Here is a 17,308-nt window from a genome sequence, read left to right as displayed (position 1 = left end):
TCAGCAGAAAAGCTCTCACACACATCCACGCAACTATTGCCTACAGTAAGACTGCAAGACCAAATCCATCATATATAAACTGTGTGATGCTCTGATATAACATGGACTTACTACTTTAAATTAACAGAACATTAAATAAATGAACAGAACTTTAAATAAAACAGAACATTAAACTGTGATGGGGTTTACTTTCAGTTGGCTCCTAATCCACACACCGGAATACCAACCATTCTATCTCATTAAGGCATACTAACCATCAAATGAACTGGTTTATCTTTTATTTAGGAAAAAACATATGAACTGTGACAGATAAAATAGGAAAAAATTGCTAAAATATACAAATAATGTGGTCCAATGAGACATTAAAATAATAGCTGAATATTCACATGGAGGTTTTTTTTTTTCTCCAAAGTAAACAAATGTAACTCTTTACAGGAATTTTTCATTACAAAAACTAGGATGCATTCAGGTACACTGAAATTCAGTTTTATTGGAAAATGTGGACAGCCTCAACTAAGTCCCTGATGACTTTAATCCCTGCCATCTCCCCAGCATTGCTGTATTAAATTTAGTCCTTAATATATATTCCAAAGTAAACTCAGACATTCCAATTCTACAGTCATTCTTTGATTTAGGTCAATTCATAGAACTGCTGAAAAAGTAGACATTTCTATATAATAGTACAAAAGGGTTTGTATAGAAGATACTTCTCTTATACAATTATATTACACAGCTCTGGACAGGCCCAGCAGGCTCTTCTCAGAACGGGAAGCTTCTGACTAGGTAAGAGAAATTTAAAAAGTAAGTTAGTTTCATTGAAGCCTTGTGTCTTATTCCAACTTTGAGCAGTTTGTATTTTAGTTTTCACTTCTTTAGGCCTAGATTCAGCAAGCATGCAGAAGCTGAATATCGTTCTCAATAAATATGAGATTAAATGTGTGTTTGAGTGATCTCTGTCAGAATTTAGAAGAAATATTTATTTTAGTATAAATTCAGTGGATGGCTTAAAGCATCCAAAACTCTGAACCACTGCAGCATCAAATTGTGCAGCCGCTGCTCAAACATTTCTATAATCTTTAATTGACAAATGAGATGGTTTTTTGTATCTCACTGGCTGCAGTTCATCCCATGACAAATCAGTTTTTCCTTTAGTGTATTTTATCCTGCCACTTTCAATTTTATGACAAACACCTCCATCACAGACTTCACTGATTTAATAAAGCCACAATTGCTGTGCCTGTAGTGCTCAGGGCACAGACAGTTGGGATGCTGGTTCTTCAGTTCCTGCAACTTTCTACCACATCATTTCATTGTCCTGATGCTGCCTTCTGTGTCCTGGGCTGTGTTCAGATGCACAGAGGGAGGGACAAGGCTGTCCCTCAGCTCCAAAAACTTAGATGGTGCCAGGAATGAAACCCACAGGTTCTCCTAGCCAATGCTTCATTTAACTTTATACCAGTCAAATCAAATTGCTGAATTATCAAACATTGCATAATGAGGAAGATACTTGGGTTTCAGTATTACCAAAAAACTGAAATGGGAAGAATTTCTACTGTTTTCTTTGAATGAAGCACAGAGACTCCAAGTCATGCAGGTCAGCATTTTGGATTTGGTGATGTGATAGCATTGCTAACATTGCTCTCCACCACCACAAAAACATAATTTTTAGGAATAAGGGGTGTTAAAAATAGAGAAAGATTTGGACATCTGGGCATTAATTAAACTTTTCATAAAAACTTAATTTATTTAAAGAAATACTTAATTTTTAATTTAATTTATTAAAAGAAAGAAAAGAAAGAAAAAGAGCTTTCCTGCTCAGTTACAATTTAGAAATATATGTGTGTTACCAAGAACAACAATGCTTTTTCAAACAAACATGTCAGAGCTTTTCATAAACACTAATTCCCTCAGCTTTCAGTTGCTTCTTCACATCTCTTCTGAGGTATGTGATTACCATCACACATTTCAGGCCACATTTTTCGAGGATTTCCTCACAGATTTGAACACAGTGTAGTTTATATTGCATTTGGATAATAAAGTGCAAAACATCTGACATCTTACATGTGAGAACTAAGACGCATAAAATAATTCACAACTAAAGTACTGGCCCCTTCCAACATTTAGTATTATACTTCATCTCTCTTTTCCCCAGCCAAAAATATAAAAATATTCTTCCTTGACAGGTGTTGACTTCAAGAAACACTAAATTCTTTTACCCAGTATTGATGAGGTCTATGACATCAGGTCTGGATCTTGCTTCATTTGAGAATTTTCTTCTGTTTCTGTGTTATCTGTTAAAAAATTAGTAGTGAATGAAAAAAGTGGAACTTCCCCAATGATTTTGTTACTGCTCTACTTAAGAAAAAAATTAATAAAAACATAAAAAACATTAATTATCTTTTTAAACTAATAATAATAATAAATAAAAGTATATTCACAGCAATCAGATTCTGTGGAAATTACCATTTCCAGTGCAATGTAAAGCAGCTTAGGTTCTCAGAGCACTCTAGTTCTTAATGAAATAAAATTGGCATTAGTAGGACTGCTTCTCTCTCAACTACATACAGATTTCTGCATTATTCTATTTCAGTCTATCCCAAACAAATTTTAACCCTAGCTAATTTTCAAAGCACAGTATCATACAGGAAGACATATGTTAAAAAAAAATAAATCACATTGGCTAAAGCATTCATCACCTTTTGATACAGTTTTATTCATTGCAGGGATGCTTGGAGGTAAATCAAAGGAATCTTGTGTCTGTGTAGCACTGTCCATATGACCCACAGCCTGATTCTGTTCTTTCTGCAGAGAATATGATGTTGGATGGAAAATGTTTTTTCCCTGAAGTTGTTTAGAAGGTTTGGGGTGAGAATAATTCATCACTACAAAGCCAAGCTGTTCTACCACAATAATTTTATACATTCCAGCCTAGTTCTGAAGTGATTTTAGCTACTGTATGCCTTTTCACAAAAACATTTCTGTAGTTACAGTGTCTGAAGCCAATTTTGGATGCTTTTCTACCACTTCCTAACCATCACATTTAAGGCCTGCAGTTGAATTTCCTCCACGTGACAGTATTCAGGAAAAACTGTCCTTCTCCTGCATCATCTAGCTTCAGCAACCCACAGTTTTGGCATGATAAAGACATTTAATGTTCCAGCTTTCCTAACTGAGCTTAAAAATGTGCAGCTCAGCTCTGCTGTGACTCTGACAATTGCCTTCTCTCTGTCTTGATTGCTGCAACAGGGTCAGTCCATACTCCAAGAAAAACTGACTTAAAACCCTTGGAGTTAGCCTGTAACTCAGATTATAACACTCATTCTAGTTGAGAATGTTCGCTTGGCTTGGCTTAGAGGTCAATGACACGACAGGGAAAGTGAAGAAAGAGATTGGAAAGGGAGTTTCCATGGAAAAAGCTACAGAAGAACAGGAACATTGAGATTTGCTGCTTTCTCTTTTGGGGCAATGAAAGCAGGATTAGGGAATTAGCCAAAGCTGAGAATCTCGAGGTGGAGAGTGCTGATGCACAGCAGCCATCATCCCAGGGCTGCTGGCTATGTTGCCATCAAGCTGCCACAGACACATCAGCAAACCATCCTTGGGACCACCTGACACAAAGGCAGGACCCCAGCAAACTCTGGATCACCTTGGAGCCACAGCAGAGACAAGCAATGGCCAGCCAGGGCCGTGCTGACAGGCTGGGGTACAGCAAAGGCAGCACTGACAGGAGCAGCAGACAACATCATCCCAACTCTCAGGTCAGTTCAGGATTTCTAATGCAAAACCACATGGGTGATACAAAACCTACAGCTTCTTTGGTCTTACATGCATCCACGTCCTAGAAAACACTTCTTCACCAAAAGGGTTGTCAAGCCCTGGCAGAGGCTGCCCAGGGAAGTGGAGTCACTGTCCTTGGAGGCATTTAAAAGCTGTGCAGATGTGGCACTTGAGATGTGGAGAGATGGTTTAGTGGTGAGCTTGCCAGTACTGGGGCAACAGTTGACTTGATGCTTTTACAAGGCTATTCCAAACTAAAAGATTCTATGATTCTATCTGAAAAGGATACAACTCAAATATATTCTTGGACAATAGGAAAGCTGGATGTTTTCTAGAGTTTAAGGGCTAGAAGAACAATAATACTCCACTCATTTGCCCCCAACACACTGTATCGAAGCCAATATGGCATGCAGAGTTCCTGATGATCACTCACTTGCATCAATTCTGGAAATTACTCCACTGAATAACTGGATGCATCATTCAGGATATGAACAGTCACTCAGAGCCTATGTATAGGCATGACTCACCAACCATGAAGAATTCATAAAACTTCTTTGTAAAATTATTTAACTAGTAATTTTTGCTGCTAAGTATTTTTCACATGATGCAGCATTATATTACTATAAATGAAGAAATGTGCCAGGAACCAATAAAAGACCTTTTCTTGGTTTTGATTGACCTGACTTTAAGAACAGATGCAACTTTGTTCAGCATTACTTAAAAAATATTTGTTGATAATAACTGAAGACAAACACTTACCTTCTAGAGATACTTCTATTTTGTTTGGTTTAGCTGGCTCTGAAATGAAAAAAATACAGTCAAATGAATATGAATATAGCTTCAACAAGATAAATCAGTTTAGGGAAATTAAGTTTTCCCTGAAAAAAAGAACCTAATTTTTCTTTAACAATCAGACTCATCTCTTTGTCTGAGATAAATTTGTGTAGCTTTCTACAGTCTGCAACAAAATATAAAAACACCCCAAACTTTTATTACATTTAACTATGTAACACTTTCTCTTCTAAGAATGGTTCACTGTGGCAGACATCACCAAGACCCAGAATATAATGTGCATTTGCACAGAATACACCAAATTTGGAACAGCATAAAGAAAGAGTCACCACTTCTCCTAAGCATTATCTTAGTATGTGTACATTGCCCCAAATAATCTTTCTTTCCAGCTCACTCATCATCTGCAAAAATCAAACCAAGGAACACACCAGTGATACATCTTGAAGAAAGCAGAGGCACTTTCCAGTAATGTTTTACAGCTATTAAAGTGTTGCACACAATTTCTCAAAATGAAATGACTCCTCATGAGCACCTTACACCTAGGACATGAGTGCTAATGACATCTGCCAATAAGATGAGCTCCACACCCCACCCCTCCTGCAAGGACACGTGTCACACTCTGCATCACCTGTGGTTGCTGCTGGTGCTGGTGCTGGTGCTTCTGCTTCTGCTTCAGCTTCTTCCAAGAGCTCTAAGATTAAACATGATCATTGTTTTAGTTCACAATGAAAATGGTTCACATGCAACACAAGGACAACATTTAAATCTGCATATCCTGAAACTTATCACATGAACAGGTTACTAACACTGTGATTGAGATGTTAAATTTTCTGTTCATTTTTTTCTGTTCAATTTTTTCTGTTACAGGAGAAACACTCCCTGTCTTGCCTTCAAACACCAAAAATTTCCTCTTAAGTTTCCACATGTTCTTCAGAGACATGTTCAATACATGTTCCACATGTTCAATATAGAGACCTTAACAACTTGAGGCCTCTGCCACTAAGACACAATGTAGAAAATGAATCTTGGTAGGCTACAAAAATACATTTGTCATCAGTGTATCATAAATACTTACGATTGTTAATCACAAGTCCTGGAAATGGTCTGGAAAGAAAAAAAAAAAAGATTACTGATTCTAAAATGCACTAAAATGAGTGTTTCCTTCCACTGTAACCTCCCCATACCTTCTGTAACAGAGGTCATGCTAAAAAATGAAAAGAAAGTCAAGTGAAACAGAAGGAATAGCAGCTCTTGGGCATTTTGGTTCTTCAAAGTTAGCATTCTGAAAAGTAACATATGGGAATAGCTAAACCCTTCCCTTGAACATTGCTACGTATCAAAGGGCCACCTCTTCTTTAGGGTTCAGTACAAAAACACATCAAAGTCCTTTTGGTTAGAATATGTCATGATTAAGGGCTAAGAACTCAGAGCCCTTAGTAAAATCTATTTAAGAAATTTCTCTCTCTAAAGATAAACTGAAGCTTTTAAACTCCTATGAAGTCATCTATGATTTGAGAAGTTACAGAAACTGATAAATTTTTATTTTCAACTCCTCCTTAGAATGATTCCAAAGTTTGATCTGTTCTGCTTCATGCATACAAATTAACATTGGATATGTGTGTGTGTGTGTCTAGGGAGATATACACCTACAAATGAAATTCCCTTACACTGTAACTGGACAATATTGTATTTTTAAATATTGAATAGAAACCAATGAGCTCTGAACTTGTCTCAAAACTTGGTATTATGACTGGGAAAGCAAGGCACAGAAAACTATAGGACTTTTGTACACATTATGATTAGATTTCAACTCAAAAGACAGGTTGCTGTAATATGCAGTAATAGGCCTTTTGTCATACTAAATTGGACATGTTCTCCTTCCTTCATGCTAGGAACATGTGGGCTTCATTTGACCTGACATACTGAGCCAACAGCTATTTCAAGATGTACTACAACTTCTATTCTCTCACATTTATTCCAGCTATGGGGCTGTACCCACAATCTAATTAATGGCAACTACATACCTAGTGACAGTAAACTTGATAAACTCTGCTGATTCCAAAATCTTCTTCATTGAGCTGATTTCCAGATAACTGGGTGCTTTAAATGCCACACCTGGAGGCATTCCATCCACCAAAATACAGCCAGGGTTGTTAGTGATTTTTCTGTATGGAACTTTCACAGGAAAATTCATACCAGTGGCTTCACCTAAGTGAGAGAGGTTGTGTTTATTTTCAAACCTAGAGTATTTATGATTACAATGAAGAAAAAGTCTTCAGAGTATTAGAAACAAAATTCAAACCATGCTTTCTATCAGATCTGAAACTACGAAAATTCACTTGACAGTGAAATGATTACAGTGTTAGAAATGAGGTCTGGATTACACTCATGAACATTACTAGGAGAGCATTAGTCACAACTCCAACTCTGACAGTTCAGCATATAAAGAACACAGATTCTGCTCTAAGAGAACACTATAGAACAGGATATAAAAGGAGACAGCTACATGAAGGAAAACAAAACTTTTCCTGCAGTGCTAAGAAAAGCAATTCAATGCAGCACAAGTGAAAGAATTGCAGATAGGGAAACCCAGGTTACTACTGTAATGCAAAGTAAAGAAACCAAATAAAACTATACCTAGCAAAAATGTTAAATTGCATTTTAAAAATTACTCTAATCCCAAGTGTTAAGAGGTCAGGCTTATGAAGCCCTGAGACTGCCAGCAAAATAAATACTTCATCCATGTTGACACAGCAAACAGGAAAAGGGAACCACGAAGCAATCTAGACTCTTAGGACTTTGTTTAAAACACCAAACTGCCTACATGACTTACAAAAGATTCTTTTTGGAGTCAAAGCACAACATTCATATACAATTTCAAATTTGTTCATTTTAATGACCATATACATAATTCACTGTGAGTGAATATTCATTCAATAACTCCAGTATGAACAACATTAATTGCACTCACACTTATATAAAAATGGGGAGTAAGAAGCAATTACCAAATTTCTGGCTAAAAAGTTCATTTACTTGCTCTCTCAATTGTCTGGCATTTTCTTTTGGCAGTCGCTCACTTTCATCACCTGGAAGAAATTGTTAGAATAGCATGAGAATTAAGCACAAATTTTCCCCCCCTGAAGCTTGTTTATCCCTGCATGTTTACTCAAAGCAGGTATACCCAAGAGCTTCTAAACAGGCACTGTCTTTTTTCCTCATTTTAGTAGTAACACGGAATAGTAGAAATACACCAAAATAGATGGTTGCTAAGAAATTACAGAATCCTAGAATGGTTTGGTTTGGAAGAGACCTTAAAAATTATCCAGTTCCAAACCCCTGCCATGGGCAGGGACACCTTCCACTAGACCAGGTCGCTCCAAGCCCCATTCAACCTGGCCCTGAACTTCCAGGGATAAATCTAGAGATGTCTAGAGATGCTGTTGTAAAGTAATTTAAACCAACAAATTGTATTTTATTTTCTTACAGAACATATGTAAAGGTAAAAGCAAATCTGATCATTCAGTAGATGACCATAGCATGCAACAAAAAAAGCAGTAATCACTGTTAAGGCAAAGCAGTTCAGCCTGCATGGTCATTCAATTCAGCTCAGGTATTGACATCTGGAAGTTACCAAGAACTGCAAATCAGTATTGAATTTATTGCATCATAAAACTGTGGATACTTCTTAACAAGTGGTTGGACTAAGAATATTCTAAAGATGTCACTGATGAGATATTAATGAGTGTTGGTTAATATTTAACATCTCAGCAAAACCAAAGGTAACTTATGTTCTTTCTTGGCTGTACTTGCATTTCATCAAACCAGCTTGACATTGAGAAAAACCTTTATCAAACTAAAGAGATATCATGAAGAATATCAGCACAAGTAGTATGATGTGAAACCAGCCAGCATACACACCTGGTACAGTTACTTGAACGATGTTGAGGTCTTCAACACGTGCAGCTGTGTTTTCTGTGGTCCTTGCTGTATCGGCTTTACTGGGGGAATTATTTTTTCCTAAGAGGATTAATTTAGAAAACATTTATAGAGAGCTCAAAATCTTCAGTCTCATCTATAAAGAAAATATTGCAAAACAACAAATATTGGCAAAGTTTTCAAAGAGGTCCTAGTTTCAGTTTCAAAATCGGAGCATTTATTCCATCACCTACCTACCTGACACAATTTTCTACTGGCTATCTGCACTCCTGTCTCTGGCACGTGTGTCATTCAGATGATCTACATTCTAGGAACAACTAATTTATCTCTACACATGAATAACTCCTGTGAATCCTACATTACTGGCTACATTTTGATAGAATGTAGTAAGGAATATATTAGAAGCACAATTATTTGCGAATAACTTAGAAAATTAATACTGCCTTGTTAGAGCTATATTTAATCTGTAACTGGTAAGTGCTTTTTCCATCTTAAAAACAAACAAACAAACAAGTAAACAAACCAAGCACCTGCTTGTAGAATAAATATTTAATGAATTTATTAACACCATGCTTCTCTCATAATTAATATTTAACCCTTGAAATAAACTGTTACCTAGAAAGTTAAGCAGTTGCAAAACTCACCTTGGGGGCTTGTAGAAGACTCTTCTTTGATAGCTTCCTCAACCATCTCAGGCCTGCAAACAGATTGAACATTTTACATACAATAATAAAGTTATAACATCAACATTAAAGAAAATCCCATTTTCTAAAAATGGTGACTAAGTGATATCCTCTGAAGAATGCAATGACTGAGAGGCTCTATAACTTCACAGAATCACAGAATCTCAAACTGGTTTGGGCTGGAAGGAACCTAAAGCCCATCCAGTTTCTTGCCCCTGCCATGGGCAGGGACACCTTCTTCTAAACCAGGTTGCTCAAAACCCCATCCAACCTGGCCTTGGGCACTTCCAGGGATGGGGCAGCCACAGCTGCTCTGGGCACCCTGTGAAAATTTCTTCCAAACATCTAATTTAACCCTGCACCCTGTCAATTAAAAGCCATTCTCCCTTGTTCTATCACTACATGACCTTGTAACTTCTCTTGCCACTGTTTCTGCACCACAACAGGAGTATCTAAACCTGTTCTAGGTAAAAGAAGGAAAATTCTTACAGCCCTTATTAAAATAATCTCCACTCTCAGCTCTCTGTTTATTAACAACCAGCAAGCTTTATGAGTAGCCCATAAGTTCTCCTTGCAGTAGGAACTAAACCAGTGATGTGATAATTGTGATGGATTAAGAAATATGGCCTTGCTCTTCCTCTCACAACAAAGTCTATAAGTCTTTCAGAACAAAGAGATTATTGTATCTTGTTCCACTTGCACAGCTTTCCAACCATTTCCTCAAGTACTAAAAATATTCTAGTGTGTATTTTATAGAATGATTTAGCAACTTGGCAACACAATTTCATTTTTTGATCTGCATTTCAATTCTCATAGAACAGATTATCAAAGCCATATGGGAGACTTACTTTTTAAGAATAAATTTTATTTTAGATCTATTTCTCAGGATCTTCTCTAGTCTTGGAATCCCAAAAGTCGCAGGTTGGCGAAAGGGCACTCCCTCAGGTAGTCCTTCCACATAGAAATCCTCTGGGAAGGAATCAAACAGTGCATATGGCACCCTCACTGGCTCACTGAGTCCCAGAGCTTGCCCTGGAATGCAACAGAGGTACCAGTTAGGTGATGGCTGTGTACAGAAATAAAATACCTCTGGTATAAATGGGATAGAGTAGCTGGCACATACATACTCAATTAGGTAGAACCTGCAGGCTCTGCCTTTTCTGGTGACAGCTATGAGTATGCAGGAAGAAAATTAAGTTTCAAACCTAACTCATCCTGTTGCAGTAAATCTCATATTTCAGTAATTTGCTGAAAATCAGTAATTTGCAGCCAGCTCATGCCACTGGCTTGGTCTGCATACAAGACAATCCTATTTGTATGCCACTTTGTTGAAGGCAATGCATTCTGCCTCTTTCTCTTCTAGAGAACAGCACCAAAGGCAGGTGAGATCAGTGCTCTTGTTCAAAAACCCACACTCAGCTGAGTAATGAGAAGCCATTACTTCCAAAAGTCACTAGTTTGCAAACAGCCTGGAGCACATTTCTCCAGATAGCACCCATAACCCATTTTGAGTCATGCAGAGACATACAAAGTCCCATTTATAAGCAGAGTGATGAAAGCTTAAAATGATGTGCCAGTATGTGGAATCACTCTGTCTGTGGATCAGTAAAAAAACTGTGATCCAACTAGAACTTCTCTGTTTTCAAACCAAACTAAAATAACTAGTGGAAATAGGACACTGGATTGCAAGTACATGAGAATGAACTCAGATGGGAAACAGGAATGTATAAAAGGATTGCAGGACCACTGGAATGAACATATGAACACCCCTCATACATCTAACTGCATGTTCACAAGAAAGGCATCCCAGTAAAAAAGAATCAATAAACATACCGCATTTTTCACTAAAAAGATCTTCAACTTTCTGCTTTAAGTTATTGATTTTGGAATTCCACGCCTCTGCCAGGAGGAAATTGGAAGAATTAGAACAACACTCACACAATGAATCAGTCTTTGAATAACACTTCAATAAATGTTTTATAAATTATTATGCTTGATAACCAGTTTACTGTGCAAAAATGTGCAAAATGGCTTTCATCCTGCAAAACTATATTCACATCAATCCTCATTTTCCTGAAGCTCTGAAAGATACTGCCACTAGATAAAGCAAAGGTGATTAACAGACCAGCAAAAATCTAACTCTGCACCTGAATCAATAAGATCTAATGGATCTGGGCTGCAATTGTACAGTATACTCCTCATATCATCCAAAATTTCTCTAATGCAGATTACTCCACATAATGAAGAACTGAATGTACACAAAAGCAAGAACTTCAGTCATTCACTAATTGTACAACAGAACATGAACTCAGAATACCTGATATGCAATCTCGATGTTCCATACTGACATTAAAGGAATGCATGTGTGTTAATTCCCCCAACACTTACCAAAAGAAAACTCTCTTCCATTTTGCCTGAAATTTTCATTGGAGTCATTGGTTTGATAATTAGTTTGACCATCTTTTGTTTGTGCTTTAGTAGGACCTATGAAGAGACATTACACATAAAATGCAGAGAGCAGAAGCAAGATATCATACAAAAAGAACAATGCATCAAACTTGATTGCTAGAGAAATCTTCAATTCTGAATCAAGAGTAGAATTTTAAAAAAGCCTTTAAGAAGTTCTAGAGCTGTATTTAAGCATTTACTACTGACAAAGTCTGTCATTTCTCTGCTCAGGACTACATCAGCTCCCACATCTCTGTTTGGAATAATAGCCCAAGCAAGCTGTCAAACTCCAACATTTTACCTAAGTATCATCTACACAATATCCAGTTTGTTCCAGAAATGAAAAATAAGGCTGTTTCTATATTGAAGTAGATCTGGAGCTTTGAAGTGGAACAGTTTGCTACATGAGGTGTATGCTACTTATGGGCTATGAAAGCTCAGAAGAAGAGAAAATATCAGAAGAATATAATAAAAGAACATCAGAAGAATATTCCTTCCATACTGGCTTCAACAGTAACTTCAATCTCTGCGATACTTGAATTTTCTGAAGAACTTCGTGACCTTCTGGAACTCCTTGGACTAACGTCTGGAAGCCAAAAGAACACAAGATGTAAAGCACAAATCTTGCACACCTAACAAAGGAACAGCTGTATTCTAAGAATTCTAACAGACTAAACTAAGTAGAGTAAAACCTGAACAATACAGTGATGCTCACAGTCTTAAAAAGTAGGTTAAGTGCTCTTGAAAAAAGCACATCTAGATTTTCTACTAATTAAAAACAAAAGACTTTTTTCTAAGTGTGAAGGAGAGTTTTGGTACTTTTTATTGTCTAAAACCCAAAAAAACCTTAAAATCTGAATTTTCTACAGATAAAAGATTCTTTTATTCTTTTATAAAACACCATTATTATTATTATTATTATTCCACTAAGGAAGCAGAAATGAAGTATTTACAAATGGATGGCAGCAAATAATATTTATTTACCTTTTTTCTTTAGTTTATTAACCACTCTTAGAGGCAAATGGGAATTGATAAGCTCAGGCCTAGAAGTCGAACAGAACAAATCCAATCAATTGCAAGACAACTCATACAGCAAAATGTTACGAATTTCTTGGAATTCAGTTGAGTTCTAATTCACATAACATCAGCTCTCTACAATGAAATTCTGTTAGAAGCATTAATGACTCTCCATCTACTATAACCACAAAAAAAAAAAAATAGAAAACATAAAGCTGTATTTTCTATTCTGCAATTTTCTTCTGGGTTTACTTCAAGTAAAAATAAATAACAGAAAAAAGAAGGAACAAAGCTTCCAGGTACAAGACCATTTTCCCTCCTCAATTCTTGATGCGTGAAATACACAATTTATACAATAAATATAATCTATAAATCTATATAATCTATAGAAATTTAATGAGGAAAGTATGTTCTTGCATGAGATAAAACATACGTGCAAAATATTTGTGTTTCATGGATCCAGAGTTTAGGTAGCATTTAAAGCCTAGAGTTGCTGGGAATGAAGCTGAATAACTTCAAAATCAGAGGTAAAAATAACAGGATCATAAACTTACTTCTTAATAACAAATTTGATTTTGCGACTCCCACGGATGATTCTTTCAAGGCGTGGAATTCCAAACCATGTGGGACTCCGGAAAGGGACCCCTTCTGGCAAGCCTTCAACGACCAAGGACTCAGGGTTTGATTCAAATACAGAATAGGGAACTTTCACTGACTCTGAAAGCCCCAGAGCTTCACCTGAAAAGAAAGATTAAATGACAGATTGCACACTTAAATGGGTGGAATTTTATCTCAAGTGATTTTAAGAATTGTGTTTTACAGAAGCTCTGCTACTCAAAGCTAACAAGCACCCTGCAAAAAAACATAAATATTTAAATATATTTAAACTGATTCCCTATTATTTTCTGTGGAGTAACTGTAAATAGGAACTTGGACCATCTTATTATAGATAGTATCTAATATAGGCCTGCAGTGCCTAATGTTTTATTTTGAGAACTTCTTTTCATCCAAAAGCTTTTGTGCAATCATCTTACCACACAACTGGAAAAATTAGTGCCTAGGATGCTGTTAAAAAACATTTATGTCAGTTAGAGGAAAGAGTAAGTAAAACATAGATAAGAGGAGTTAAGATTTCCATATCTGTCCTAGTATACTTCTGATGCTTAAGTAAATGCAGTAGCATTAAAACAGAGGAGTTTTAAAATGCAGCAGCATTGCAGAATAGTTCATTTAGCATTTAACTTACCAAACTTCACACTAAATAAATCTTCTACTTCCTTTCTTAGCTTTGAAATCTTAGAATTCCAATCTTCTCTCGCTGAAAACCAGAAATAGGTGTCAGAGAATCACTCAGGCTCTAGATACAGAGGTACATGTACCTCTGTTCTTATGTTCTTTCAACATAAGAACATGGAAACTAACACCACAATTACATCTGATTAGACAGGGACACACAAAAATGAGTAAGGATTACTAATAGCAGCTTAAATGATACATGTAATTACCTCTACATAATGAAAAATCTGTTTAAATGTAGTTACAAATTTCAAACACTGACCCTAATAGAACAATTTGTTCTTCAGAGCCTTCAGATGCAGGAAGAAATTATTTTAGTGGTTCTTACAAAACTGGAATTAATTAATCATAGTGTATAATAACATTCTTTAGAGTAGAACATGAGGATTTAAAGAATGCTTTGCTAAACATTTAGATTAGTATTAAAAAATATCATCTTCAATCCTATTCTCTATCGTAAATAAAAGCCAATAATAGGAGTGCTAGTGACTACTACCACTAGTGCTACTACTACTGCTAGTACTAGCTACTACTACTACTTTGAAGCAAACCCAAACTTGATGCTGCCTCTTCTTGCTCAACAAGAAAAACAGCCTTTTCTATTTAACTACCCTCTTACTGAATATGAGTTTTTTCCTAAAATGCAAAAAAAAAATCCACAATACATTGTGATGATGTGATCTGATTACTGCTTGCATGATTATGAAATCATATCCCATCTTTTTATTTTTTTTCCTCTCCTAAAAAACCCAATGAGATCTGGATTGCACATTCCTGTAGTAAGAAAGCACCAAGACACTTCAATTCAGGGCATTCAGAAATAAACCCCAAACTGATTCTTCCCCCTGTTAAAGGCACATCATGCTTTCAACATGAAGAATATGCCAGCACACTCATCACACATGGGTTACTTCTTGAAAAATGCTGCATTGATCTGGATGAGTTTCCCCATCAAACCCTTCCATTCCCACTTGGGAGACATCCCCTGTCTTACCTTGAACTCTCGACCTGGGGCGACCAACTTCGACTGAAGTGTGAGTTAGCAGCTCTGGCCTGCAAACAGAACACAAATAATCTGCTAATTCTTGATATAAATTAAATCCTACTACCTATTATGACACGAATTGAAGACTTTGAATTTTTCTATTATGTCTTTCATGCTTGTCAACACGCTAACAGATATGCAAAACATATTCTGCAATATGTCTGGATTGCAAGTGCCCAGTAATATTTAATTTGCCTATTTGGTAACTAGAGACCAAATGCTTCACAACTTAATGAAACCAAGTGCTTGATTACACTTGGGTGTTTGTGTGGACTCTTCCTTAAAAAACCCTCTATGTTTTTTTTACTTACCTTTTGATCACAAACTTTATTCTGTCGCCCACTTGAATTATTTGTTCAAGGCAAGGGATTCCATACCAGGAGGGACTCCTAAAGGGGACATTTTCTGGCAGCCCTTCAACATAAAGGTCAGCTGGATGAGCTTCAAATTTCTTGTATGGAACAGTTTTGGGTTCATCACTCCCCAAAGCCTTGGCTGTTGGAACAAAACACATCCAGTAATGGGACAGACTGGCCAATCAACCTCCATTAAAAGCCAGCAGATACCAATTCCTCAGGCTGTTGTAACTATGATCTTAAAATGTGGAACAATGCAGGATATCTAAATCCAACAGAACCCAAGTCTCTGCACATAAATCATGTAAAATATTTGCCATATTGTATAATGCTGCTGTTGGGCAGTCACAATACCAGACTGGACTGCTCACTGAGGCATAATATATTTGTTTTATCTGAAGCTGTTAATCTGTTATAGAGTATAAAGAAAAATTTTATTCTAGCTCTTATGAAGTTGACTGTTTTTTCATATTGGACAGAACATGAAAATTCACACAGAAATGTTTTAATACTAATTATGATGATATTGCAGTGGATGTAAAGAAATGTCTGTTTTATTCACCACCAAAGGAAAAAAGTCCGAATAAGAAGGAATCAAGAGCAATCAGAAGAGCTGTATATGTAACACTTATAATTATTTTTAAACTATGAATTTACCTTGCATAAGCAGTAAACTAAAACATTATCACTGAACTTCTAGAATTTTGAAAAAACTTGAGAAGAAAATCTGAACAAAGGTCTCATTCATGTAGACATTCAAAGGAATGAAAGCAACCTTTGAGAAACACAAAGCCATAAAGAAAAGAAAATAAAAATACTGTACTTACCGAACTGTTTACAGAAAAGTTGATCTACTGTCTTTCTCAGTTTGGTGATTCTGGCATACCACTCCTCTTTCACTGGACTTGAGACTGACACAGAACAAAACCAACATTCCCTAATTATTTTGGTTATATTTTCAGTTGTTCAGTTTATATGATGCATAATCATCCTGCACTTTCAGGTAACACATAAATGCTGTGTGTAAGAAGTATGGATTCATGTGAAATGTAAAATGATCATAAAATAATGACAGAATATTACAACCAACAAAACTCCACTGAACCAGTGACATCACTCTTGGAACAACATACACACAGTGTATTGGCCTGAAGAACTGCAGTACCTTCATCACCATCGTGCTAAACTTCTTTCTAGCAACTTGAAAGAAAATGAGTTCATAGGTGCAGTTCCTCTAGTCTTATTTTAACATGGTCATTTTTTCTGCCTTTGGATGGGCACCCAATGAAGGCAAGACATGTAAGAAGCACTCCTGATTAGAAAAGTGGTTGGAATGCATTATCTTTGCACCACTGTGTGCAAATGTAGCCCCATTATCCAAGGAAATCAGATCCTATAGCAATAAATGTCACTATGTTCACTGCTGAATTTCAGTTAATCTAATTTTGGAAGATCCCATATAAAAGATCCCATATGTTATTCTGTGGTACAGTTTCCCTATCCAATACACTCTTATCTGTGGAAAACAATGCCTTTTCTCTGTATCTTAAGATTAACACCTAGCTAGGTCATTGTTCTTCTTTCTGCCAAACTGAATCAAATCCACTGACAGTAACACTAGCTTGGATAACCAATGGAAAACTCTACAGCTAAAGAAAATTTAAAACCAGAGCAATTGCTTGCAATGTATTATTAGTAAAAGCAAATTGTAACTGCCACTAAGACTGGCAAATAGGAATATCATACTGTCCTTGTACAACTCACAGATTTGAAAACCTACCTTCTGAACCTTCCTTGTCCACGGGAGCATCTGTTGAACTCAGAAGTTCAGGCCTGAAAGATTTAAGATATGTGTTATAACAGTGACAGATACTTTGAAAAACTAGCCTCCAGCTACAGCCTCCAGTTAGTACTTACTGAAGGATGAGAACTGAAAAACCTCCCTGGGTACATCATGA

At 36.4% G+C, this 17,308-nt stretch overlaps 1 protein-coding gene across 11 annotated transcripts in view; it reads right to left on the bottom strand.

The window, feature by feature from the left end:
• Positions 1 to 722: 722 nt before the first annotated feature.
• Positions 723 to 17,308, bottom strand: part of GTF2I (general transcription factor IIi) — a 40,885-nt gene continuing 24,299 nt past the window's right edge. For 8 of the 11 annotated variants that reach the window (XM_058854150.1, XM_058854148.1, XM_058854147.1 and 5 more), the window contains 19 exons: positions 17,131 to 17,183; positions 16,178 to 16,261; positions 15,306 to 15,489; positions 14,944 to 15,002; positions 13,900 to 13,971; positions 13,208 to 13,391; positions 12,621 to 12,679; positions 12,139 to 12,222; positions 11,577 to 11,672; positions 11,022 to 11,087; positions 10,037 to 10,220; positions 9,150 to 9,202; positions 8,488 to 8,586; positions 7,575 to 7,655; positions 6,594 to 6,777; positions 5,645 to 5,673; positions 5,198 to 5,260; positions 4,537 to 4,575; positions 2,697 to 2,802 (listed from right to left, as the gene is read on the bottom strand). In XM_058854150.1, the coding sequence (XP_058710133.1) occupies positions 2,741 to 2,802; positions 4,537 to 4,575; positions 5,198 to 5,260; positions 5,645 to 5,673; positions 6,594 to 6,777; positions 7,575 to 7,655; positions 8,488 to 8,586; positions 9,150 to 9,202; positions 10,037 to 10,220; positions 11,022 to 11,087; positions 11,577 to 11,672; positions 12,139 to 12,222; positions 12,621 to 12,679; positions 13,208 to 13,391; positions 13,900 to 13,971; positions 14,944 to 15,002; positions 15,306 to 15,489; positions 16,178 to 16,261; positions 17,131 to 17,183 (1,735 nt within the window). In that variant the 3' untranslated portion in view covers positions 2,697 to 2,740. Of the gene's footprint in view, positions 780 to 2,216; positions 2,292 to 2,696; positions 2,803 to 4,536; positions 4,576 to 5,197; positions 5,261 to 5,644; positions 5,674 to 6,593; positions 6,778 to 7,574; positions 7,656 to 8,487; positions 8,587 to 9,149; positions 9,203 to 10,036; positions 10,221 to 11,021; positions 11,088 to 11,576; positions 11,673 to 12,138; positions 12,223 to 12,620; positions 12,680 to 13,207; positions 13,392 to 13,899; positions 13,972 to 14,943; positions 15,003 to 15,305; positions 15,490 to 16,177; positions 16,262 to 17,130; positions 17,184 to 17,308 lie in introns of those variants that run through there. The other 3 variants (XM_058854152.1, XM_058854143.1, XM_058854153.1) reach the window with 2 other exon arrangements.

Source organism: Poecile atricapillus, chromosome 21, assembly GCF_030490865.1.
Source record: "Poecile atricapillus isolate bPoeAtr1 chromosome 21, bPoeAtr1.hap1, whole genome shotgun sequence".
Classification (NCBI taxonomy): Eukaryota; Metazoa; Chordata; class Aves; order Passeriformes; family Paridae; genus Poecile; species Poecile atricapillus.
The sequence above is the reverse complement of the archived record's forward strand: the minus strand, read 5'-3'. Positions and strand labels throughout refer to the sequence as shown.